Source organism: Lupinus angustifolius, chromosome LG01 (genome assembly GCF_001865875.1).
Source record: "Lupinus angustifolius cultivar Tanjil chromosome LG01, LupAngTanjil_v1.0, whole genome shotgun sequence".
Classification (NCBI taxonomy): domain Eukaryota; kingdom Viridiplantae; phylum Streptophyta; class Magnoliopsida; order Fabales; family Fabaceae; genus Lupinus; species Lupinus angustifolius.
Genome location: NC_032009.1, coordinates 19,301,313 through 19,325,624, shown reverse-complemented (window position 1 = coordinate 19,325,624; position 24,312 = coordinate 19,301,313). Strand labels below are relative to the sequence as shown.

General features: G+C 32.0%; 4 protein-coding genes and 1 long non-coding RNA gene across 8 annotated transcripts in view; 4 read left to right on the top strand and 1 right to left on the bottom strand.

Moving 5' to 3' along the window:
- On the top strand, positions 3,738-7,540 carry LOC109351507. Of its 3 annotated transcripts, none has more exons than XM_019592971.1 (10): positions 3,757-3,885; positions 4,740-4,817; positions 4,930-4,995; positions 5,249-5,346; positions 5,614-5,651; positions 5,748-5,835; positions 6,079-6,414; positions 6,827-6,892; positions 7,162-7,317; positions 7,503-7,540. In XM_019592971.1, the coding sequence occupies exons 2-10, from the start codon at positions 4,754-4,756 to the stop codon at positions 7,503-7,505; spliced, it is 915 nt and encodes a 304-aa protein (XP_019448516.1). In that variant the 5' UTR covers positions 3,757-3,885; positions 4,740-4,753; the 3' UTR covers positions 7,506-7,540. The 3 variants fall into 3 exon arrangements, with proteins under 3 accessions (XP_019448524.1, XP_019448516.1, XP_019448508.1); XM_019592963.1 differs by having other exon boundaries at positions 7,162-7,321; positions 7,507-7,540; XM_019592979.1 differs by lacking the exon at positions 7,503-7,540 and having other exon boundaries at positions 3,738-3,885; positions 7,162-7,360.
- LOC109351498 (hsp70 nucleotide exchange factor fes1-like) lies at positions 10,552-13,961 on the top strand. Its single transcript, XM_019592950.1, has 6 exons — positions 10,552-10,735; positions 11,720-11,862; positions 11,995-12,045; positions 12,629-12,850; positions 12,938-13,040; positions 13,179-13,961. The coding sequence occupies exons 1-6, from the start codon at positions 10,650-10,652 to the stop codon at positions 13,687-13,689; spliced, it is 1,116 nt and encodes a 371-aa protein (XP_019448495.1). The 5' UTR covers positions 10,552-10,649; the 3' UTR covers positions 13,690-13,961.
- LOC109351461 (2-oxoisovalerate dehydrogenase subunit beta 1, mitochondrial) lies at positions 15,142-20,764 on the top strand. Its single transcript, XM_019592921.1, has 13 exons — positions 15,142-15,477; positions 16,053-16,164; positions 16,359-16,394; positions 16,668-16,727; positions 16,802-16,859; positions 16,944-17,041; positions 18,500-18,589; positions 18,685-18,753; positions 18,869-18,955; positions 19,517-19,612; positions 19,690-19,767; positions 20,366-20,452; positions 20,557-20,764. The coding sequence occupies exons 1-13, from the start codon at positions 15,302-15,304 to the stop codon at positions 20,590-20,592; spliced, it is 1,083 nt and encodes a 360-aa protein (XP_019448466.1). The 5' UTR covers positions 15,142-15,301; the 3' UTR covers positions 20,593-20,764.
- Positions 22,191-24,312, top strand: part of LOC109351491 — a 20,888-nt gene continuing 18,766 nt past the window's right edge. Inside the window, exon 1 of the long non-coding RNA XR_002108225.1 lies at positions 22,191-22,675. This is a non-coding gene — a long non-coding RNA (uncharacterized LOC109351491). The remainder of the gene's footprint in view (positions 22,676-24,312) is intronic.
- Positions 22,852-24,312, bottom strand: part of LOC109351477 (aldo-keto reductase family 4 member C9-like) — a 5,780-nt gene continuing 4,319 nt past the window's right edge. For both annotated transcript variants that reach the window (XM_019592924.1, XM_019592932.1), the window contains 4 exons: positions 24,151-24,238; positions 23,765-24,019; positions 23,324-23,563; positions 22,852-23,119 (listed from right to left, as the gene is read on the bottom strand). In XM_019592924.1, coding sequence (XP_019448469.1) covers positions 23,033-23,119; positions 23,324-23,563; positions 23,765-24,019; positions 24,151-24,238 — 670 coding nt within the window. In that variant the 3' untranslated portion in view covers positions 22,852-23,032. The remainder of the gene's footprint in view (positions 23,120-23,323; positions 23,564-23,764; positions 24,020-24,150; positions 24,239-24,312) is intronic.

Sequence of the window (24,312 nt, the reverse complement as noted above, 5' to 3'; positions counted from 1 at the left end):
TCATTCATTCAAAATGTATGTATGTCTACTTCATATTAACCAATAACCAATAGTATTCTCTTACCATATACATCAGAAATTAATCTATTTCGGGATGTGCGACTATCTTCGAACTTTAGACCTTTTAACCTATCTAAATATATAATGAAGTCTTACATCATTAGATTAACGTTTTGTTGATATATGTGAACGGAAATGTAACATTATTGAGCTATATTGAGCTGTATATCACTTGGTTTTGTGGGCCTTTAGAACACATTTTTTGGGCGAATAGGAGTTCTACACGCAAAAGTGTAATTAATCATTAACTAAAAAAAGTATACCAGTTCACCTTGTCACCACACGTAGCTTCCAATTGTTTTGATAGAGGTGTTACTTTTTGGAGATTGAATATTTTGACCACTACTTCTTAGGGTTATGTAGGGATGTTTGGATCCATTTGGATTAGTTTTTAGGTAAAATGATCCGATCCAAATACGTAATTACTATGCGATCTGGTTCGATCTGATCTAATTATATTAAGATGTCTGATTCAAATATTATATGCGATTTCAGCTCGGTTTGGATCGGATGTTTTATAAAATATTGAAATTACACTTACATTCAAAACTCGAATGACTAAATATTAAGAATAAAGCAACAATAAAAATAATATTCAACAACATTAAAATATATATGTGCAACAATAGTATAAGTAAGTAACATAAAATAGTAATAAACTAAGACACTAATAATAAAAACAAAAAATGACAACAACAAGACAGCAAAACAACAAGATATCAACAACAACAATATGAACACACGCAACATAATTTTTACGATCATAGTGTATCACCAATGGTTAATAACAATAATATTTTCATAACAATAAAATTGATAATAAAGCACCTAATTAGAATCAACACTTGAATTATCTTCATTTGGTTGTGTGATTGGTTTAAGTTCTAAAAAAAATGTATCAAATATAATCAATATGATTTAAAACATAGCAATAAATATATATATATATATATATATATATATATATATTATAGAATATAACAAATAAAATATAGGTACAATTTTGGAGTTGAGACTTAAGATTAAGTTTGAAAGACACTTAAATGTATTACACATTTAAACTTTACATATTATTTCAGTCCGATCTAGATTGGTCTGGATCCAAGAGGTGAAACCAAAATCTGAACCAGATCAATCGATCTTTAGAAAATAAGTCCAACACGATCTAAACACACCGATTTTTGCAATTTCAGTCTATTTTGGATTGGTTTTCGTTTTTATTTTTAGACCAGTCTGAATTTGAACACCTCTAGCTGTAACTTCTCTCTCCGGTATTCGAAAAAGAAGTACTCTCTCTATAAAATTTAATGATATTTGTATTATTTTTATTTTTAATAAGATTATATTTTTACTCTTAAAAGTAAAAGAGAAAAGGAAATTTGCTTTCTATTGCAAGAGGATTTGTTATGGTGATATAGCTATTCATGGACAAAAGTTGAGGAGAATTAGAACAAAGTTTTTTCAAATTCAACATAAAAATGGAACACATGAAAACATAAAGCTGAAGTTTTAATCTTATGTGTTATTTGTTTTTCAAAACTCTATTTCAAGATTTTCATACCACTCACCAAAATTTTATTTTCCACTCTCTTATGGATGTCACAATCTTATGTACGCAACATTTTATAAAAGTTTGCATTTATTTATATTAAAAAATAAGTGTACAATTTCCTTTATAACAAGTTTATAAATATTAATCAAATGCAAAAGTAATATTAAAAAATATAAAACTAAAGCACTAAATATCAATCAAATGTAAAAAAAAAATATTCGAATATTTTCTTGCAATAGTATATTTTTATAAAAATAAATAAATGAATAAAATAATGTGGATTACGTGTCAATAAGTTGTGAAGGTTTTTTTGGTGAAGTGAATTTTGTTGTTATGAAGAATAATTTGTAAAGTTTGAAGAGTCTTAATTACTAAGTCTTAGTAGGATGGGAGAATATTCATTGTCCCATTTTGTTGGCATAACTCAATTTCAATAGTTAATTGACTTTTTCTGAGAGAAATTTGTTTTGGACTTTGGTTAAGTGAATTAAATAATTTAAATTGAGAAATTATATATTTCATGCTGCTCCACCACCCTAATAACTCTAATAAAATTTCATCATATATGTCAAAGATTAGGAATGATAGGTATTAGTTAAGTGCAAGTTCAAGTTTCATTTTTGAAAGCGATATTTGTTAGAAAGAAACAATTACATATATTAGGTTAAGATCCATAAGAAGAAAATTATATAATGAGTTTTATACATTGTTATTGAATAATTCGTCGTTCATATTTAATCATCATTAATTCCTCCAAAAAACCTAATCCAAATAAAAGGTGGACGAAACAATAAATATATATAAACATTTACATTTATACTAATAGTGCATAAATATTATACTCCTTCGTGATTAAGTTGCTTTGTGAGATTAATAAATGATATTTAAAATGTGGACACAATTAGCAAGGATAATAAAAGTAGCCAAGAAAATAGGAAACACAAATGGTGCTCCTATTGTACGTTATTAACTGGCACTCCATATTTTATGTTGATGCAGCTGGCATATTTTACTTCATTATTTTTTTCTATAGTATCAAAAGAATACAACAAATCCAATTTTGATTCTTCACTTCAGTCAAAATAAGTATATGCTTTAGAATATGTTTTATTTTGAATAACTTGTAGCTTAATTTTAGGGGAAAAATAATTGATAAAATATTTAATTATAAACTATGCTAATACAAAATAAGCTAATCAAAATACACATAGAAACTAAAAAAAGAAAAGGAAATGATTAGTTGACCTAACTATTAAGCATATAAAAATAATTGTTATTATTAATGAATGAACCAAAAATTATTCATGAATCCATATAAGATACATTAAATAGTATTTAAGATTATCCAATTGATGCATTTCAATTTATCCATTTAAATTTTTTATTAGCATTGAAACTAAAATCATTTCTTTTCTTTCAAAAATTACTTTTCAAGAAAACATATTTTAAAATCATTTGGTTCACAACTTAAAAAAATATATACTTTTTTCATCACCTTACCATTAAGATTTTAGTTTCCCCTTCTTGTATTTTTAGTTGCTCTAATCCCTTTTATCCAATCAGTTTTAGTAGAATATTTCTTGATTTTTTAGGATGGATGAAATATTCATTCGATATAATGGTTGAATTTGAATTTATGCATTATTAAAATTATTTATTGAATTTTATTTATTTAAGTTTATTAAAAAAGAATTAAATGAATTTAGTTTATATGGGAATTATGAGTTGTGGATAGTTTTCACACCTCTCATATATGAAAATAATTAAGAAGAAGTTGTGGACACCTCTTTTCTTTTCTTAAGAAGGATGATTCAAGATTTGATTTACAAATACAATGAATTGTTGATATAATAATGTTTCATTGGTGATTGTATTTTTAAAACATAATTTTTGTTTTCCTGCGGATATCCTCGCACTAGAGTGCAATTCTATCCGAGTTGAGAACATTCACATGTATGTGGAGCTAACTTTTTCAACGGTTATTTTTTCCCCGAGACTTTTACTTAAGGAGAATCAATTATGTACCACTTGAACCAATACTCGATTGTTTTTAAAACATAATTTAATTGAATGCATGATTCAATAGAGAATATTATATTCTAAGATCCCTTCTACAGAAGCAAACTTGGCCTATATAAGGACCCTTTTGCTTCTCTTATTCTTCCCCTCTCTTCCTCTTACTTCCTTCAATACCCTCAAATTTCTCATTAACCTTTTATTCTTCATACCATCTTCTAAGTTTTCCTTACCCTTCATTCATTATTTCATTTCTGGTATGTATTATGATATAGCTTTTCTTTCATGCTCTAGCATTTTGGTTTATCTATGTTACATTCTTCAATCAAATATTTAAACATAATTGACATTAACCCATGACTATAGTTTTAATATTTAATAAATTCACTAGCATGGAACACATGTTTGGAATTAAGAACAATACCATAACCTTGTTATGATGAACCTCACAAAAATTCATTGCTGTAAAGTATTGCTATACTCTTAATTAATAATCTATTTAAGTTCAATCCTCAAAAAATTATTAAATAAGCAATTCTATAATTCCAAAAGTTGTTGCACTTTAGAAAGTGATTTCCTCTAACTCATGAACACTCTTTCAAAATATTATAATAATGGGTTTGTGTCATTTCATATATAAGCTATTTTGCATTGAATTCCACTTATTGTGGCTGCTAATTTTTTATAATTGAAAGTAACTTTTGAGCATTCACATGTTAATTCTTTAAGTTCTGTGCCCCTAGTGGCCATTGTTGAATAATTTTTTATTCAACTTATTTCACTGATTTTGGATTATTCATTCACAAACTTAACAAAATATTATTCCCAATGGTTTGGATTGTATCCCTTTATGGATCCATTTGCTTCTTTTGGTGCTAATCTAAGTCAATAAAAGCATCTTCTTTTGTTGCAAAATCCATGAAGATTATAAATTTTGTTTGGTACTACGTAAATCGAACTTTTGACCTTTTGGTCATCCTGAGATCTAGCGGGACTTTACACGATGAATATTATAAATTGATAACTAAATTGAAATACCATACAAAATCTACTAGGCCTAAGTTGTTATAGAATTATGTGTTCACTTTGTTTTATGTTTCCAATGTTAAAGGTTTTGTGATTGAAATGGAGTATGAGGACCATTTCAGACAACAAGTTCAGAGACCAAAATATGATTGTCTTCTTTTTGGTAAGCCTTGTAAATTTTGACTATAACATTTTTGAAGTGCCAATTTTTTATTATTTTTTTCTTCATCATTTTTGTGCATGTTATAAGTTATAACCATGAGATAATTCTGCAGATTTAGATGATACTTTGTATCCCCTAAGTTCTGGTATTGCAAAAGCATGTCTCCAAAATATTAAAGGTAATCAACTATACTTATATGATTTGATATGATTTTTATACACTGTCATTGTATCATTATTCACCATTCATATTCATGTTTAATTATCCAAAAAAAGTAATATCATTGTATCATTATCCACCATTCATATTCATGTTTAATTATCCAAAAAAAGTAATACAAATGAATGATGAATATAAATATTTACAGTAGAGTGCGTAGATATTACACTCTATTATTATTGGTATTGACTAAGTTGTATCATTTATCTTAGATTACATGGTTGAGAAGCTTGGCATTGAACCAAGCAAAGTTGATGACTTGTCCAACCTTCTTTACAAGAACTATGGAACAACTATGGCTGGTCTTAGGGTATGATTTTCTTGTTTTTGTATTGGCAAACATTTGTTTTAATGTGAGGAATAGAGCACACTTTCCGAGGTTTCAACCCAGACGCTCACACTTTATGATTTTATTATAGTAGAGCAATATGGTATTGTTCGATTTATGTGTTTTGTTTTTGCTGATGAGATAAAGGCTTAGTTGTTGCTGCTTACTGTTTCGTGTTAAATGAGTCTTCATTGTTAAATTCTTAACAAACTAATAACCTATTTATTATTTTCTTGTTTCTCTGTTTAGGCAATTGGATATGACTTTGACTATGATGAATACCACAGGTATTTTATCTTTTCTTTTTATATTTACTCCATCACTTTCAAACTACAACTAAAGTTTTGAAAGGGTGATATTGATTTTTCAATTTCTACCTACAGTTTTGTTCATGGAAGGTTACCTTATGAGAAGTTGAAAGCAGACTCACTTCTAAGGAACATGTTGCTAAGCCTGCCCTACAGAAAACTTGTAAGTTGTTCATAATCAAAAGGAACACAATAAGTATTAGTCTAGTTGTATAAGTCTTAGACCTATTAGATTCTCAGATAGGCCAAAAGGTCAAAAGTTCATTCCTTAAAAGAGATACTTATTGAGACGAGTAGTCACACATTCGCACTCGGGATGAAATTAGTTTCTTAGTAGAATAAAGTGATGAATACATGATCTTATATGACTTATATTGATTCTCTTGTTTTTTGTTGTTGTGAATAGGTGTTCACAAATGCAGACAAAGTCCATGCAGCTAAGGCACTTAGCAGGCTTGGATTAGAAGATTGTTTTGAAGGAATTATATGCTTTGAGACCCTTAATCCTATCCATAAGAGTATTGTTTCTGATGATGAAGATGACATTGAATTTTTGGGTTCTAGGAGCACCAATCTTAACACTAGTAATGGTGCAAGTAGTTCTAAAATCTTTGACATCATTGAACATTTTGCTAAACCAAATCCAAGTGTAGTGTTGCCAAAGACACCAATTATATGCAAACCATCACAAAATGCCATTGAATTGGCTCTTAATATAGCCAACTTGATCCCACAAAGAACTGTAAGAAAATCACCCCTTTTGATTTTATGATCTAATTTTGTTACCTATATTATTACAATTTTTTGGACTTTTGTGGTTAAAAATTTAAAGTATAAAAGATGTTCATTTTATTTCAAACTTTCATTATCCTTAAAAAAATTTACCAAATTTTCATTTTAGTCCAAATAATAGCCGAAGATGTGACAATTTGCGTTGAACAAAGATCTGTTACCCTAAATTATATCTGATATACTTTTTCATGCCAACGAAAACGAAGCAAAAACGTCATTATTAATGAAAGGTGACATGTTTTTATTGACATAAAATCGAGTGTATAAAACATGATTTGAGACAATAAATTTATATTCATTTGTGTTGTTGGTCTATCAACTAAAATAAAAGTTGTGGTTACAATTTATTTTGTCACTTTCAGTTGTTCTTTGATGATAGTGTCCGGAACATACAAGCTGGAAAACATGTGGGTCTACATACTGTGCTGGTAAGCCATACAAAACTTTGTTTTGTACTAGAAACTGATTTATCACCTATTTCTAAAATTGTCTTATTCCATATCTCGAATCAATCACATATTGCTAATAAATAAAAGAAAAAGTTTAAAAACAAAACGTAATATTCTGATTAGTTCAGGACAAAAAATGAGATACTAGTCGGGATGTGTTATCTATGGTCGAACTATTATTGGGTTCTTTAAAAGTATGAGGCCACCATAAACTAATTTTGGCTACATTTATTGATTACCACAAACAGGTTGGTACATATCAAAGAGTTAAAGGTGCAGATTATGCATTGGAAAGTATCCACAACCTTAGAGAAGCTGTGCCAGAACTATGGGAAGTTGACATAAAATCACAAGTTGTATACCCTAGTAATAATAACCTTGCTGTAGAGACAACTGTCACAGCTTAATAGAAGAGTACATATTCTGTTTCATAATATGTGTTATTCAATATACCGTAAGTTGTGATTGGTTCAAAATAATATTTAATTATTATATTTTTTACTTAGATACATTTTTATCGACCAATCATAGTTCATGATATCTGGAGTGACACATTGTAAGATAGAAGGAGTATTTTAATTTATATATATAATCATTATTCTTTGATGAAATGGAAATCCAATCAATTGAGAAAAGAACAAAAAAGAGCCCATTGGGGAGTGAACTTGAGATGAAAGGGAAAAAAGTTGATGTAGATGTTTTGTTCAGATTATAATAAAAAAGTAGTGTATAAAATAAATTATCCTTTTTGGCCTTATATAGCTAATTACTTTTTCAGCAAAATACTTTGGAGATTTTAATTTTGGGTTTCATCTTGGGACTGGTCAGGATACTAGTATAGTGGTATAGTGGTTCAACCGATAGTTCAATCGGTAATTCAATAATTAAACTGTATGTTGATTAAACAAGAAATATCTTCTTATATTTATATATAAACCTATAATATATTAGATAATATACTAACAATATATAATTTTTGCACTATAAGTACATACATATTTCTCATATTTTAAAATCTTTTATATTATTACTATATATAATATATACACATTTTTATTTTATATTATTTATTAATTTCTTAAAATGTATGGATAACTTGGATAAAAAAATAGTAATATTATAATATGATAACATTTTTTTCACCCATTCCATCAATACCAAATCAAACTCAGTATATAATTTAATTTTTATCCAAATGAAATCAAGATGATAACAAAGAAATTTATTTTCTCCAATCAAAACCCTCCATGTGTCAAACAGTATAACTTTCTCTCTCACTTTATCCTTCCCAAACGGTTTCTCTCCCATATTTTTTAACTTTGTATTCCAAACAACTTATTTCTCTTCTTACTCTCATTTTTTTCTTCTCCCTCCCCCACTCACCAAATTCTTCAAATCTAAAACTTCATCAAATCCATACCATGTCGGAATAGTGCCAACTCGTTTTTTCTTCTCCCTTAACTCTTTTTTTTTTAATTGCAACATTTGGCCGGTTCAATGTCAACTCGATCGGTTCACCGATTTTAAGGAATATCATCCAGTTTTGGCCAATTTTCATCGGATCAACTACATACCTGGTACAACAATCGTCCCGTACTGGTAAGGGGTCTGGTTCACCAGTTTTCCGATTAAACCGGTCGGTACGGTGTTTTATCAACATTGCATAAGAGAGATGGGGTTTCAATTAAATTATTCATATAAATGGCCAATGAAAAATCCAACCAGATTATTGTAAATAAGTATAAAGAGTTATCATATTCATGTAAGGATTTAATATATATACTGACAGTATAAGTGTTTTTACATTGTCAGTAAATCATTAACCATTTATATGTTAACCACCATTGATTCTCAAACAAAAGTAATACAAATCAATGATGGATGATGTACCGACAGTGTAACAAAATTTACACTGACGGTGTGTAGACTTTAAACTCTTCATATAAACTTTAGCAATATTAAATCATTCAATAATAATTATAGTCTTAAGTTAAGATGTTTTTTTTTCTTCACAAGTGGTTTTTATTTTGGAATGAAACAATTATAAACTAAAATAAAAATAATATGTGATAAAAAACATTTGGATTAGATTTCGTTACTCAACCATTCAATATTCAATTGATTTAAATTATAAAAACTACCTATACTTTCATTTACTCAATATCATTTATTTCTAACATCATTACATTCTAATGAGAAGATCAACAAACAACTCATTCTCTCAACCATCAATTGCTTGAATGATTAATAAAGTGACTTATGCTATGCTGGAATATTATATCAACTAATCAATCTAACTCTATTCCTAAAAATTAGATTCACATGATACTATATTTTAATTCATACTCAAACATATGATTTTCAACATGTTCAATATCTAAAATCATATTTTAAGTGATTAAACTAAAATAAACATTAAGAATAAATCATAAAAATCATTGCATAAATATGAGTATATTGAAATAAACCAAAGTAGATAAATCCCAAGATGAGTGGGGAAAGTTAGAATAAAAAAAATCATGTATTTTGTTCTTTTAAATTTGTATAATCTCACATTTTAACTCGGCTAAAATGCTTAACCAAAAAGTCAAGCTTAGTATCTTATTCTTAGTCAACAAGTTACAACTCTATCGAAGAAGATTAGTTTCCACATTTTGATTTGAGCATACATATTAAAGTTTCATATATTAGGGATATCATATATAAAACTATTTTCAATCTAACAATGAACGAATGTAGAGTGACATAAATTTTCTCGAACAACTACAAGACCATAACAAATTCTAGAGCTTGTTCACACATATATAATTGACCATCATACTATAATATTGTCCGTTGAGATTCATCAAAACCTCTACTAATTTCAATTCTTTGAAACCCAAAATTTTGTATTGATTTTTTTAACATCTATATACATTATTAATACTAGCGTGTTGACATGTACTGTCATGCCTGTCAACCCGCTTTCCTATTGTTTATAATGTATAGTTTATATTTTATAAATTCAAATATAATTTTTTGCGCTAAATTTACGGTTGAATTTAATCAATTGGTATAATATTCATTTTTTAAAAACACTTTTAAAATAAGAAGATAATAAGGATAAAATAAGAAAATAATATTATATGGTTTTTTGGTAGAAATAAAAAGATATTGAGGGCAAAATAGGAAAACACAAATTACATCATGATGGGTGGTTATTTTGTGTTTTCCCTTTATTAATAGTATAAAAGTATAAATATAAATATAAATAATTTTTTTAATGTGTATTGCATTTTATAAGAATATGAATACGATGCTATTAGTGAAATGATTTATAAGTACAAAGAATAATAAATCTATTACAAAAAGATTTTGGTTCAAACACATGTGTCTCACTTAATATTCTCTTGACTAATAAGGCGTTAATTTAATAATACAAAATTTTATTAAATGATCACCACAAAGACTAGAATATTAAGAATTCGATTTCCGGGATAAACAAAAAAAAACTAGTGATAACTTAAAACTTTTAAGAAGAATAGGATGAGAATTAGGGAATTGGGGCATATCAAAGTCCAATAAGGCCCATATGAAAGACCAAGATTCATTCCTTTCCCAAATCCTTCACTACATTAACTATAACACTCTTAGTTCAACCCTTCCCATTCAAAAAAAAGACATCAATTTCGTTGATTCACAAAAAACTCTTCAAATTGTTTTGTTAGGTTTTTTCATTTTGTGTTTGTTCAATCAAATGGCCAAAGAAGGACCCAATTGGGATGGTTTGCTGAAATGGAGTATTGCTCACTCTGATGGAACTCAACCTAATCGCAATTTAAGGTTTTCAATCACTCTCTTACTCTTTTTCTCTATTTATATCTTTTAATATAGCATATTACAATTCTCACCGAACGTAAAGATTTGATTTTTATGAGCGATACTTGTTGGGGCCGATTAGTCAGGAAAGAGATTAATTCCTTATCCGAGAATACCCGTGTTTCAAAGTTTGTTTTTTTTTATTAAAAATGGGTTTAGTGGTTTAATATGAATGGTTATGCTGGAAATTTTTTTGCAGTGAAATTAGTGTAGTTTTAGTGGTTTCTATTTTTTTGGACTTTTAGTCCTAAAGCTGCATACATGTTTATTAAGTTGTTTATTTATTGTTTTTTTGGGGAAATGAGATTTCTTGTAATTTAATATGAATGAGGATATTGAAGTAAGGTTTAGGTTTGAGACTTAGCAATGGCAAAAGTATGTAATGGGAAAGTTTCGCCTTCCTGAGTGTGTCTTTCCCTAAGGAGGTATGGCACAAAATGGGACATAGATACAAGAATACGGCGAAAAGTATAAGAGTGAATATCCACTTTAGCCCTTAAAAAAATTCATGTGTACGGAAAAATCTAAAGTAGTACTCAAAGATCATGAATACAAGTCAAAGATCATGAAAATTAGTCCTAATGAGTGCTAAAAATGACTTATTTGACTAAAATTTGAAACCTTTGTGGACCATTTTGGATTTCCCAATTTCTCAGAACCCAAATTGGTACGCTAAAAATTTTGAGGGACCAAAATGAGTCTTTGCTCAAAATGTAAGATGTTAAAGAACATGGGTAGAGTGTCCAATAGAGATATGTGTCCGTGCCCGACAACTATTGTGAAATGTCCTTTCTTCCTTGGTCTTCCCAGCCCGACTTAGATGAGGTTTAAGTCCAAAGTGATTTTCGTATATTGAGGGTCTCAGTCAAAAAGTGTTATGAATGGGGATGTTTGAATTAATATTCAGTGGAATTTGGTCTGATTTTTGTTAGTTCTATGATTCTGCAGTGAAGAGGATCGAAGATGGTTTATGGAAGCGATGCAAGCTCAGACTATTGATGTTGTTAAACGTATGAAAGAGATTTCGCTTGTAATGCAAACTCCAGAGCAGGATTTGGAAGCTCAAGGAGTTACCCCTGAAGATATTGAAGGTATCCAACAATTTCCATTGTGCTAAACATACAAATGAAAAAAAGAATTTAAAAATTTCTTTTCGACTAATAGTTGAAGCTTTATAAATCTCGTATACTAACTCAGAATAAGTCTCTACCATTTTCTCACAGATATGTTGGATGAGTTGCAAGAGCATGTTGAGTCCATTGATATGGCCAATGGTGAGTATATTGGATGATTATTATCATGTAAACTACTTCAGTTTATGCTTACTTCTCGCCATTTCCAATGGGAAATTCCTATAAATTTGGAGATCGTGACTTATTGTTTGTGTAGTTTCTTAGTAGCTGCTTCTTTGCATTATTCACTGCTTAACAAGTATCTTTATTAAAACTTCCGTTACGTACAGGTTAATAGTAATTATTAACTTGTTTTGAATTGTAATGATTTTGTGAGATCAATATATTTTGTTCGGTTTATTAGTTAAGATTATATTAGTCAAGATGTTTTCTATTGTAATATTTTTCGTACAAAATTGTTGATCTATACCTTTCCACTGGAGTCTCATTGCTACTATTATCTTATTTTTTCCATGTGGTCATGGTAATGGTTGGTACGCTGAAATATGATTATGCTGTCATTATTCTGTACATTTTGCTTCTTGCATCAGAATCTTTTATTTTTTTGAGGTTGTTTTCTATTAGATTTAGTGCCATTGTTTTTCGATAATTGGTTTGTTAGTGTGTCTGCATATTTTCTTACTGTATATCTCACATACTTCCCGCTATTTATTTTTTCTTTCAGATCTCCACTCTATTGGTGGGTTGGTTCCTCTTCTTGGTTACCTCAAGAGCTCACATGCCAACATTCGAGCAAAGGCTGCTGATGTTGTGACCACAATTGTACAGAACAATCCTCGAAGTCAGCAACTTGTTATGGAAGCAAATGGCTTCGAACCTCTTATTTCTAATTTCAGTTCAGATCCTGATGTAAATGTTCGAGCTAAGGCATTGGGTGCATTATCTTGTATGTATATATTTTTCAGTAGTAATGCCTTATTTCCTGAATTTGAAACGGTATTGACTTATTTCTGCTTTGGGAATGTCTTAACAGCACTAATTCGGCACAACAAACCAGGCATTGCTGCATTTCGTCTTGCAAATGGTTATGCTGCTTTAAGAGATGCACTAGCTTCCGAAAATGTGAGATTTCAAAGGTAATTAAGATTAACTCTACCAAGGTTCTTATTGTGTCATTGCTTTCTATTCATCGATTAATTAGAATTTTCAATCATATATCGTTAGTAGTTGCGGAAAGTGATTCCTAACTTCGGTTAATTTTTTTGATCTTCCAGGAAAGCTCTGAATTTGATCCATTACCTGTTGCACGAGAATCGTTCAGACTGCAACATTGTGAATGAGCTAGGATTTCCTCGTACGTTGATGCATCTTGCCTCTAGTGAAGATTCGGATGTTAGAGAAGCTGCCCTTCGAGGCCTTCTCGAGCTTGCTCGTGATAGAAAAGACGAGTCTTTGGAAGATGCTGAGAAAATGAAGCAACTTCTTCAAGAACGAATAAATGGTATCAGTTTAATGTCGGCCGAGGACCTTGGAGCAGCAAAGGAAGAAAGGCACCTTGTGGACTCTCTATGGAGTACTTGCTTCAATGAGCCATCTTCTCTTCGGGAGAAAGGCCTTCTTGTGCTTCCTGAAGACGACACAGCCCCTCCTGATGTTGCTAGCATACATTTTGAACCTCCGCTTCGATCTGCATCTGTGAATCGAACTTCCGAGAAAGACTCCAATAATGAAAAGAAAGAGACCCCTTTGCTTTTAGGACCAGGGCCTTCATCTGCAAACACATAATCAAATTAGTTAAAGTAGAGGTGATGCAAGTTTATAGATGGATAAAGTTTTAATGTTGTCCAGTCAAGTTCTCTTATCTGTTATTTTATGAAATTGTTGCTTCCTTTTGTGTTGTCTTACAACAACCATTTCTTTCGTTTCTTTCGAATCCTGGAAACAATATCTTCGCTTTCGAGATTATGGCTGCTTATATTTACACTCCTCAGTCTTCACTTGATGCTTCGGCTACAATTTCTTTCTTGAACTGTGGCTAAAAATGCCTTTTCTATTTTCTGCTTTGAGCATTTTTTCTAGTGATTTGCATTGGGAATGAGGAATTCAGGAAATGCTAATTTTAATGTAAAATGTGTGGTTTTATTTATTTATTTTTATATATAATATAAGTGTCCTTAATATTGTAGACACTGTAAATGATGAGTATTTAGGTGTATGTTCTGATACTAATTAACCCATAAATGTAAATGAATGAATTTTTAAACATTTTTCAAGAAATGAAAAAAATAGCTCACTTTAATCACATTAATACTATTATTCTTGGGTTCAAATATTTTCTTCATTCACTTAAAATATAAATTCCTTTTTTAGATGAATGGCAAAAACTCAATAAAAAAAGCTAATGATTGTCTTTCCATCTAAGTTGGGGTATTTTAATAAAGTTTAAAATCTATTGACTGACAGTGTAAAGTTTTTTATACTGTTAGTACATTATCCACCGTTGATTTGTAATATTTTGTTTCAAAGTCAATATTAACTAACATATGAATGGTGAAAATTTGTTGACAGTATATATATATATTTTAATATGTTATATTATGTAATATGAAAAGGAGATAAAAGAAAATTGTTTGGTGGTGCAATCAATTCAGATGTGGTAGCTGGATAAGTGTAGAGGATAATATATGCATTATGTTGCATAACATGGTTGTTGAAGAAGAGTGAGACACATAAATGAAATTTTGATTATTTTTTCAATCATGTTAACTATGACACCAACAGAAGTATCTAATTATCCTCATCCTAACTTTTAAGAAGAAGAGATTAAAATCTATATATTATCATTATAAAGTTTTTTACATTATTAATATATCATCCACAATTGATTTCTATTACTTTTGTTTGAGAACAAGGAGTAAGACTTCCATTATCAGAGAGAGTAGTTGTATTTTTCAGTATATTTTTAAGGATAAAATTGTAATTTCAATGTAAATTAAAGGATATAAAATTTCATTGCCTTTTAGTTTTTTAGTGCATTTTTTCATAACTCTCCTATCGCGTAATGGAAAGGAGCCTGACTTAACAACAAAATATATGTATTAACAATATAAGAATTTTTTATACTATTATTGTATCATCTACCATTCATTTTCAATCATTGACGACTCTTAAATAAAAGTAATACATATGATTAAGATGCATGATAAACGATAGATATGATTGTTTAAGCACCTTGGGGATAGGGACGCTGACTCAACATGTTTTGTTGTGTTCACTCTTTCTTCATCAAACAAAGTGCACCAAACATAAGACATAACAAGACCAACCACCTTAACTTTTAAGGTACAACTTTGACATACCCAAATTTTCCAAATCCAAGACTCACATATCACTAATCATGTCATCAAATTGTTTCAAGAGATTTGGAGGAAAATGGGTTTCTTTAGTTTCACACAGACCATTTTCTACATCCTCTTCCATTCAAAATGTTCCTTCTGACCAAGGTCTTAAGTCACTCAACCTTTTTTCTGCTATTAACCAAGCTCTCCACATTGCCCTTGATTCAGATCCACGGTTAGTATATATATATATATAGTGTTATTTGTATTGTGCTGTTATAAAAAATGAAGTAAAAGTTCAATTTTTGCCATCATTTTCTATTCAACTTGTTGGGTATAGGGTAAGAGTGGAATAGTTTATTAGTGGAAACGATATATGGAATCAGTTTAAGGTTTTGGTTCAAGACTCGATTTTTCGTTTATGGCTATTAAGTCTTCTCATTTCCGATAACAATGGGACTCCCTGGTGGTTGGAAGTTGCATGCGCGAACGGGGTCTTCGTATATTAAAAATCTTACTCAATTTTTTAGCATGGTTGATTAGTTGTGTGAGACCCATGATTCTTTTGCTTTTGTGATTAATTCAATTGGTGAACTCAAACTGATATGAAGTGATTGTATTGCATGTCAAACTTTGAAGTTCTGTGATGTTAGATGAGCTAGTATAAGTTTTTTAGGTATCTTCAAATTACCCTAGATTGAAAATTGAAACCATGAAATTATGTGTGTGACTTGTTTACTTCTATATTTGGCACTTGTCGGTGTAAATGTTATATATGAATCCTTAGCTTCTGTTGAACTTTGATTCCAGTGCTTATGTGTTTGGAGAGGATGTAAGCTTTGGTGGGGTGTTCCGTTGCACGACAGGATTAGCCGATCGATTTGGTAAAAGTAGAGTTTTCAATACTCCTCTCTGTGAACAGGTATTCATGTATTTCATGTTACCTATAACATGACTTGGTGGATTCTTCCACTGAAATTGTATCCAAGAATTTGATTATGCAATTCACTGAATTTCTTCTTTTTGTTGCTAAGTATATTTCTATTCATTTCTGTATTATTTAGTTTTTTTCTTTAGCACTGATTTAACTATTTTGTACTTAAATACTATTCATAGGGTATCATTGGCTTTGGCATTGGTCTAGCAGCAATGGTGAGTCTAAGAGGTTAAATAATTTACTTCTAATTCGATTATCGAATGTTGCTATAACACTCTGATATAAGTAATTTTTATTCATATATCTTTTTCGTATTACCAAGAGTATTCCCTCACTCTATGAGTAAGGAGCTAATCCTTTTCGAGAATCAAACCCTTGACCTTTTGGTCTTTCTGGGAATCTAGCGGGACCTTACACCACTAGATCAATGCCTTGTTGGTTTCATTCATATATCTGATTATAAGCTATTTATATATCTTAAATGGCAGGGCAATAGAGCAATAGCAGAAATCCAGTTTGCGGATTACATTTATCCTGCTTTTGATCAGGCATGTTCCCTTAACATGGCTAGAAATTAATCGAAGCCTATGTTGCCGAGTAATTGACCACTTTTTGTTTCCAGATTGTCAATGAAGCTGCGAAATTCAGATACCGGAGCGGGAACCAATTTAATTGTGGTGGTAAATTTCTTTTCAGTGTTAGAAGTTTATGGCTTACCTCTATTTTCATCTGCTTTCATTACAATGTTTGACGCATTCCTATAGGTTTAACAATCAGAGCCCCTTATGGAGCTGTTGGCCATGGTGGCCATTACCACTCTCAATCACCCGAGGCTTTCTTCTGCCATGTTCCCGGTATTAAAGTATGGATCATTCATTCGGACTTCATAACCTTATTTTTATGTAGTCTTGTTTAAAGTTCCTCTTTTTTCAATAAATAAAGCCAACATACTAAGTTTAAGGTATGTGCAAAAAGTTCAGGGGTGGAGATAGAAAGGGGGTTTCTGATCGTTCGATCCATGTAACCGACCTCACCTAGTGTAATAAAGGCTTGGTTGTTTTCTGATTTTTCGGTTTGCAGGGTATAAAGGATATGTCAATATATTAGACTTACTTGGGGGTTCTAAGTAATTTCGGATTTCTTGGTTATCAAGTAAAGTTTGCTTATTTAATGATTGATTTGTGTTTCGGTTTGTCGATGTGGACTTTAATAGAGAACTACAATTGTTCCTAAACTTCTATTCCCCGTTCTTATTAGCTTTCGCCTATTGTTCTTTGTTTATCTTCTTTTAAATCTCTATCCCTTAATTTGGTCTATCTTTCCCTTTGTTAGCATTTGTGTCTGTGAGTGTGTAATAGAGAGATTTTGTTTACTTTGTCATTTACTAGAATGAGGGTAATAAATTGTATGTGCTTGCAAAATTGTTCAAAATAGTGCAAAGATTGATCCTTTTAACATAAGTTATATTAAATCAAGGTGGGATAGTAGAGACAGAAAGTCGTGGCGAAGTTGCGGAGTAGGTTCTTAAATTGGTTTGTAATTTAGTATGGCGTCTTAAAAGATAGCAGTGAATGGTTGATAAAATACAGGCTGAGGGTATCTTCTGCATTTAAATACAAACAACCTTAAGCCTGGTCGCAGTGGATAACATTGAAGTTTAGTTTGAAGTATAGAATTTAGGGATGACAATGAGGAGGGTCGGGGTTGGGTTTTACCTTCCCCAATCCTGGAATCCCGAACCCCTCGGGGTTGAAAAAATGAACCACATCCCTGATCCCACCGGTTTTCAGTTTCCTCGACCTGATCCGGCTTCAGCTCCGACCCAACACATGTATAAGGGTAGTTTGGTGAAACCCTTATATATATAAAATCCTAACTTTACTATACTATATATGTGTGTGTAATTAAGGGTTCGGGACAAGTATCATCAAAATCAGAACCTGAACCCATCGGGGATGAGAAACAAACCCAACCCAGTCAAATCCACTTTTCCCTGAGAAACTCGGGTCAAGTTCGGAGACGGGTACCCACAAATTAGAGTTATATTGTCATCCCTAATAGAATTAGGATTGTGGATAATTAAATGAAGGAAACCAGGTAACTGAATGCCTCTCGATATAAGTTTGGGGAAGCATGCGGCTTCAAGTGCAATAGGTGGTGTTTAAGGACTGAAATGGGCTTTATCGGGTGCTTTGAACATTTATTGAAAAAATTAGTTTCTGATTCTGATATAAGAACTTTGAATTACATTCTATCAAATTCTACAATGTACATGGTTGATACATTATCCTTAAATCTCTTACAAGTGTTTCTCTTATAGGTAGTCATCCCTCGAAGTCCACGACAAGCGAAAGGGTTATTGCTATCTTGCATAAGAGATCCAAATCCTGTTGTATTTTTTGAACCAAAGGTTGCATTCTACCAGAATAATATTACTGAATTATGTGCACATATTTATGGTATGTGAAAATTTCGAAATTTTAATTATATGATTCCTGGTTTCAGTGGCTTTACCGTTTGGCCGTTGAAGAAGTACCGGAGGATGAATATATGTTACCTTTATCCGAGGCTGAGGTACATAAGTCACACTAATTGCTAGAAGTGGAAGAAGTTCGAAACAACATTATATATACTTATGAATGCGATGCGATGAAATATTTACCTAGCTGAATATTGAAATATGTACTAGGTGGTTCGGCAGGGTTCGGATATTACACTTGTTGGATGGGGAGCTCAATTATCAATAATGGAACAAGCTTGTCTTGATGCTGAGAAAGTAAGAAACTCTTCTTTTTACACCAAGAACATGAATGCTGCATTAAACAGCGTTTATTTTTGGGTTTGGTGAGCAAGTTATCACTGGTTTACTTTTCTCTTATGCAACCGAAAACACTGACTATATACAATGGGTATGTGGAATCATTTTTTTCCGGAAAGGAATGGAATGGAGGACGGAGTTTAATCATTATTCATCCAATGTCTAATCCATTAGTGTAACTACATACGTATTTTATTTGGTTTCCCGCGTATTCCCACCCGAGGGTAGAACTAATCCCTCGAGCATAGCCAGGCTTGTCCTTCCCACTTGTACTTTCTCCAGGGATTGAATCATGGTTCTCCCCTGCGGCCGTAGTGCGCCTCTACCACTACACGAGCACCTTTGTCGGTAGTGTAACTACATACTCACCTCTCTTATTTTTCTAATCAATTCATACACTATTACACCACTTAATGAATCAATCATGATTCTGATATATACTTAAGAACATAGTCCTAATATATCTATCATAATATACTATCTATATTGGAGTTGTAATATTATTGTGAGATTCTGCAGGAGGGAATTTCTTGTGAACTGATAGATCTGAAGACACTAATACCTTGGGATAGGGAAACAGTGGAAGCCTCGGTTAAGAAAACAGGAAGACTGCTTGTGAGTAAAGACTTTATCGAATAATACACGTATCTGATTTCGGTATACTTACATGATGTATTGAATTTACAATGTAGATTAGTCATGAAGCTCCTGTAACCGGAGGTTTTGGTGCTGAAATCTCAGCTTCCATTGTTGAACGCTGCTTCTCAAGGGTATGTTCCAACCTTTATGTATATAACTTGGCATGGCTTCGACATGACTATCATTGCTACTCTTTCCATGCTATAAAAAATGGACCAGTGCACGAGGCTTCCACTTGGTGCAGTCTGGGGAGGGTAGATGTATGCAGTCTTACCTCTGCAAGCGAAGAGACTGTTTCTAGGATTTGAACCCGTGACCTCATGAAGCAACAACCTTACCATTGTGTCAAACTCACACTATAGTCCCTTAAAATTAAATAAGTGCATGTAAAATTGTTTTATGTCAAGCTTAGCCTCGTGATACTCTCATGAACATATTTTACTCTCATTGAGTCGCTACCACAAAGTTGGTAGTGACTCAACAGAATCAATGACTATAAGTCTCTGAGGTCGTGGGTTTCGAGTCGCAGAGGCTCCTTCTTAGGGGAATAAAATATTACAGGGAATATTTAAGCTTAAGGGTGGTACGCTTAATAAATTCATGAGCCGAGAGGGGTTGCATATCACAGGCTAGGGTGTTATAGAAACAATTATATATTTACCTTCTAGAATTGAATTCAACTTGGACATGTCTCTTAAACCTGTCTTTTTTCTTTTGTTTGTGGTACAGTTAGAAGCACCTGTTGCAAGAGTTTGTGGTCTAGACACTCCTTTTCCACTGGTTTTTGAACCCTTCTACATGCCAAACAAGAACAAGGTAACTACATTTTCTTACCTTAATTTTCTGTCACAAAACACAACATTTGTAGCATAGTCAAGTTGTCTAGACTAACATAAGTTTCTGTCACTCATCTGATGCAGATATTGGATGCAATCAAATCAACTATAGATTATTGATAAGCTTCATCATAAACTTTTTGGCCTTTTACATGATCTTGAAGTCAAGATCATAATGATTCAGACCATGAAGTTAGGAAAGAAACACAAATTTATTGTGCATTTTTCTCTAAATGTAAAAAATAAAACATCACAACAAAATGGACATGTAATACATGTTTCTTTTACAATACCCTTTTTTGCTAAGAAATGTGAAATATTTGAGGGGAATGGTAATAAATGGAACCTTTCAGTTCCACAAAACTGCATTCATTTTCATGAGCATGGCTTGTAATATCTCCTCTGTAGATCAATTGAAATCCATAATTGTCAAGTTTTGGTTCCATGCCATGAACTTCCTTCAAGGAAGCACATACACTTCACAATAGTCGTCGTCTGTGTCCGAGCAACAACAATCAAACCTTATTCTTACCATGTGAGGTCGGCTTTTAACCATATTCTATGACATTTTATATATTTTTTATCGAATCCTCGTGATTGTGTTGTGCGTTGCGTCCATGCTTCCTTGACTTCCTTTATGGACGCAAGTATCGAAGCCCTCACCGACTCCTTAAAAGAATAATTATCGATGTACCCAAACTCAGGTTTGGAGTGAAAACACTCCCTAAAGTACAAAAATTGTGCACAAAAATCCTTAAACTCATTCAAGTTTTTTGTTTGTAATTTTTTCCATTACTCAATGATTTGCTTTCCTTCTTTTTAAAAAAAAATAATAATTGAAGTGTTTCAATAGAGTACTCTTTCCTATCTAATTAATGTAATTGTGGCAATATAATTGTCATACACTAAAGAAGTTATAGAAACATAGAACCAAATTAAAATAAAATTTAACCTATTGAATTTAAATTTCAGATTTTTAAAAAATAAAATAAACACTACTGTATGGGGTGTTTTTGTACATTTGGGAAATATATGGAGTTGTTTTCACATCCAAACTTGATTTTGGGGTGTTTTAATGCAAAAAGGTAAGTTTAGGAGGTGCTTCACACATTTTGGAAATTTAGAAACTGAATTATACATCCATTAATGTTCAAGAGGTTTTTTGACCTCTTTCCATGGTGCATTATAGAGTGTAAACACCCAATTTTGATATCGATGACGACTCTATTGTATTTATTTGCATATTTCTCGTCACGCCCATGAAGGTGAGATAGCGACATAGAGGAAAACTAATATGTTGTATAGATAAAGATGGTGAGAGTGACACTTTTGTAATAGAATTGGGTTGGAATGGACATATGGTTCTTTTTTGTACTATTTCACAAATTTAACTTGTATTTTTTGACTCAATAAATAAGTTGGTACAATTTTTTGGTAAATAAAAATGAAGGAAGTTCAATGCTATTTCCCTTTCTCTTCTAAAATCAAACTCTCAATCAGACCCTAAGGAAACCACATCAAGACAAGAAGACTTCAACCTGATTAGTTGGAGGGACAAAGACAAGAAGAAAGGTTTTACATCCACTGAGGGTCTGTTTGCGAGTTAGTTTTTGGAGGGCAGTAGAAGATTTGAAAGACATGAAATACACTTATGAGATGACTCTGCCTTCTATTTCCCTTCCTTCCTCTCCAAAATCAAACTCGCAATCAGACCATAAGAAAATCACATCAAGACATTGCAAGTCTCATGATGGAAAGTGATGCATCTCTTAGGAGCAAAAGTAGGGAAGTTCAATGCTATAGATGCCTAAGAAGGGAACACATTGACTCAAAGTGTCCAACCAATAAGATAATGATCATGAAACAAATTAGATACATGGTTAGCAAAGATGAGGAAAAATAAAGAGAATGCTCCAAGTGGTGATATCTTTGCACTATTGATGAGGACAATTTTGGGAGAACAAACTCAAGAACAATAAAATGTCAAAGGGAGAATCTTTTTCACACTAGATATCACATACAAGGAAGGAAAGTTGTGCTCATTTATCATAGATGGAGAAGTTTCACCAATGTTGCAAGTTTAAACATGGTGGAAAAGATGAATCTAGTGACTACCCCATAACCAAAGCAATACCAACTTCATTGGCTACTAATGAGGGAAAGCTAGACATGAATGATGAAATTGAGATTTGAACTTACCAAGGTGTTGGTCTAGTGGTGTAAGGTCTCGCTAGATCCCCAGAATGATCAAAATGTCAAATATTCAATTCTTGGGAGCGACACTTGTTGAGAAGAACAGTCACGCACCCCGAAAGTGATTAGTTCCTTACCCAAAAGGTGAAGGAATACCTTTGATAATACAAAAAAAAATGGTGGCAATTTAGAAATAAAGTATCCCAAGAGCTATAGAATTGACTTCTAAAATTTCAAGTTACATATGCAAACTCCAAATCCACAATAGAATGTGTCTACTTTAATTCCCAAGTAATAAACACATTATGAATTATTACAATAATCATAAAGGGTAGCTTATTCTGCATTTTAAAAGTTTGGAGTCTGTTCAAAACTCGCCATCCCAGAGTTCTTCAATTGTTTTGTACCCATCAGATGTCTCGCTAACAAAACTTTCTCCAGTAACTAATCTCTCCTGCATCAGTAAATCAGGCAATTGAACAGAAACAGTGTGTAAGATATCATTCAAGTTTCCTAAATTACTTGGATTTGCCTATTGAAACAGACTGATTTTTAAGTATCATACTCGCTTAGCGATTAAGTTCGTATACGAACACAACGAAAAGCTCATGGAATTGTAGCATATTAAGTAACCAAAGAATTGCATGAAATGACTTGCCTGCTTAATTTCAGAAAATTTGTCTAGCAAATCCTCAGGTATAGACCAGTCAAAGAGATCAAAGTTTTCCTCGATCCTTGTAACATTTGTGCTCTTGGGCAGTACACTGTGACCCATTTGCAGTCCCCATCGAAGAGCTATTTGGGCCGGTGTCTTCCCCAACTTTTCTGCAGCCTCATGCAGAACTGGATTCTTAAGAATATTAGTCCTGCCGGGTCCTTTACCCAGTGGCGAATAACCCTGAATAAGAACGTTCAAAGCAATAAATGGTCCAAATCCAAAGAATGTCAGTTCAGAATCATGAGCTTTCTAATGTTATCGTCAGGTGATCACAGAACGTCTACTATATCAAATTAACAAAAAATTCCTTCAAGTCCTTTATATTCAGATATTTCTAAACACCCATAATTGTAATACACAATCTTAGATTTGGACACTCACAGATAAGTGCACTCCCTTGGATTTACAGAAAACATGTAAGTTTGGTTGCTGCAATGAAGGATGCAATTCTACTTGGTTAACAGCTGGAGGGACATGTGCAACATCCAACAGATCCTGAAGCTTCTTTACAGAGAAATTGCTGACCCCGATAGCTCGAGCCTTCCCAGAATTGTAGAGTGCCTCCATTGCTCTCCATGTGCTAGGTATGTCAGGTTTGGTAAGAAACCCATTTTTCATGCTAACTGGCCAGTGAATCTGGAAGAACATAGTAAAATGGCAAACAAAGTATTAACATAAGAACATGATAACAGTGATAAAGTGTTAAATATTCCGAAGTTAACTGTGGTTGTTGTTGGAAGAAACTAGTTTCATTGGGATATACACACAAGGTAGAGGTCAAGATAGTCCAATTGCAAATCCCGCAGAGTTCTATCAAATGCCTTCGGGACATCTTCTGGCAAGTGATCAGTACACCTAAAACATGTATAAGTTGATTAGACAGTAAAAAATGTCATTTTGGGCATTGAAACAATACTATATGTAGCCAT